The sequence below is a fragment of the Rhincodon typus genome, chromosome 5 (assembly GCF_021869965.1).
Source record: "Rhincodon typus isolate 14 chromosome 5, sRhiTyp1.1, whole genome shotgun sequence".
NCBI classification, from domain to species: domain Eukaryota; kingdom Metazoa; phylum Chordata; class Chondrichthyes; order Orectolobiformes; family Rhincodontidae; genus Rhincodon; species Rhincodon typus.
In genome coordinates, this window is record NC_063336.1 from 2400289 (window position 1) to 2402543 (window position 2255).

Below are 2255 nucleotides of genomic sequence, written 5' to 3' on the forward strand. Positions count from 1 at the left end.
TCTTTTTTCCTCCTGATTAATCTTTTGTTCATCCTTCTCCTGACCTGCCACCCATCATTGCACAATTATATGTTTTCTCTTTATTCTCTGATATTATATTTTACTTTTTTAGTTAATCTTGGATGGTGGGTCCTCCACTTGGATTCTTCCTTTCTCTTTGGGACATCCCCTTAAATGTCTGCCACTGTGTCTCTATTGACCTAACCCATAACCTAATCTTTAGTTCCTGTTAGCTAGGTCAGGTTGCCTGCTCTCATCATTATCTTTATTTAAGTTTGAAGTGTTAGCACTGGACCCACTCTTCCTTCCCCTAAACTGAATGAAAAATAATTCTTATTGTATATTGACAATTTTGTGAGAATTTCTGAGTTTAATTGTTAAAAGTAAAATTCTAAGTGTGTTTCACTTCTTATTTTTTGTTTCTCTCAGATTCTTTCACGTTCCTCCTCATTTTCACTGTTGCGGTTGGAATTCTCCTTTATTATTATTTTTTCCACGCGAATCCAAAGACTATCCCAGAAGGGGATGGCTGGTGGGGAGACAGAGAGCAACAGGATATGCAGGAGGATGAAACAGTCCACTCATTCACCATTGAAACATCTGAGGAGATGATCCAGGTAATCAGTGACCAGCTATGGCAACAGAAGCTTGAAAATCGATAACCAAATCAACACAGACTGGTAACAGATCAGTAATTAAACTGGTAATAGGAACAGTTATCAAAACAGTAAGTGGCCAGTGATAAAAGAGGTTGCTGACATCTATTAGAATCACTGATGGATCCAGCAATAGAACTATTCATTGGCCCTGGAATAGAGCCAGCAACAAAGCAGAAGAAGAAATAATTACCAAACAGTAACTCATAATTGAGCCAACAACAAAACTGCTGACAGTGCTGGAACACAACTGACAATGAATCATGTTAGAACAAGTAACAGAACTGGTAACAGTGCTTTGTGTAGGCAATATTGATGTTAATAGGCTTCAATAAAAGCTACTAGAAATAGGGCCAGGACCACATTGGTAACAGTGCTCATAATACAGCTGGGAATAGAAATGGAACTGGTCATCTTTCTCAGGTATCAGCATTCAGCTTGGATTTCAATTGAGTTGACCATGGACTGATCTTCAATGCTGAAAGTTGACGTGGTGGGTAGTACTGATGTAATTTGATCTGCCTGTGTTGGACAGGATGCTTCACTGTTGGATGTTGGTAATTTTTAGGACCTGCACTATCGCATGGACCATACTCGCTTCACGCCACCATTAGAGGACAGCAGATTTCAGTATGGTTTTAACTCCAGCTACCTGAGGAAGATCATGTCTTACTGGAGGAAGGACTACAATTGGAAGAAGCAGCTGGAACTTCTAAACCAGTTTCCACATTTCAGAACCAGGATTGAAGGTGTGTTTTAGGCACACGCTGTGGTGGAGCAGGAATTGTGGTGGGCGATTCCTGACATGGGGGACAGTCTGCTGAGAGACCAGCTTCACTAATTGTGTCCCATTTCGAAAAACCAAACAAATCCCATAATAATAATCCAACAGGAAGCTGTATGTGTTGACCTTTAACTTCCCTTTGCCTTGGTTTTCCAGGAATTGATATCCACTTTGTTCATGTGAAGCCTCCTCACCTGCCTCAAGGTCAGACTGCCATCCCGCTGATGATGATCCATGGCTGGCCAGGATCTTTTTATGAATTCTACAAGATCATCCCTCAGCTGACTGATCCAGTCAGTCATGGCCTGAGTCAGCAGGAAACCTTTGAAGTCATCTGTCCATCCATCCCAGGCTATGGCTTCTCAGAGGCACCACGCAAGAAAGGTGAGTCTCCTTCTGGGTCTACTCCCTGAGGAGTAAAATGTTGTGGTACCTACCTGGTCCCCTCACTAAAATCATTGACATAAATTGTAAACCACTGAGACCCCTGCAGGAGCCTACTCACCACAGGTTGCCAATCAGATTTAGGAGCTCCTGATCATTTTCACCAAGAAGGTCCAAGTGTTTCTCGCTCGAAAAACCCACAGTCTCCTCATAGGTACAGTGTGGAATGGATTTCAGGGCAGTATCCGAACGAACCCAACTCCCCCAGTCCAGCCAAACTCCCCCAATCCAGCCAAACTCCCTAATCTAACCAAACCACCTAATCTAACCAAACTCCCCTAATCCAGCCAAACTACCTAATCTAACCAAACTACCTAATCTAACCAAACTACCCCAATCCAGCCAAACTACCTAATCTAACCAAACTACCC

At 42.5% G+C, this 2255-nt stretch overlaps 1 protein-coding gene across 1 annotated transcript in view; it reads left to right on the forward strand.

The window, feature by feature from the left end:
- Positions 1-429: 429 nt before the first annotated feature.
- Positions 430-2255, forward strand: part of LOC109925374 (epoxide hydrolase 1) — a 14000-nt gene continuing 12174 nt past the window's right edge. Inside the window, exons 1-3 of the mRNA XM_048596732.1 lie at positions 430-617; positions 1225-1405; positions 1597-1824. Of these exons, the coding sequence (XP_048452689.1) occupies positions 558-617; positions 1225-1405; positions 1597-1824 (469 nt within the window). The 5' untranslated portion in view covers positions 430-557. The remainder of the gene's footprint in view (positions 618-1224; positions 1406-1596; positions 1825-2255) is intronic.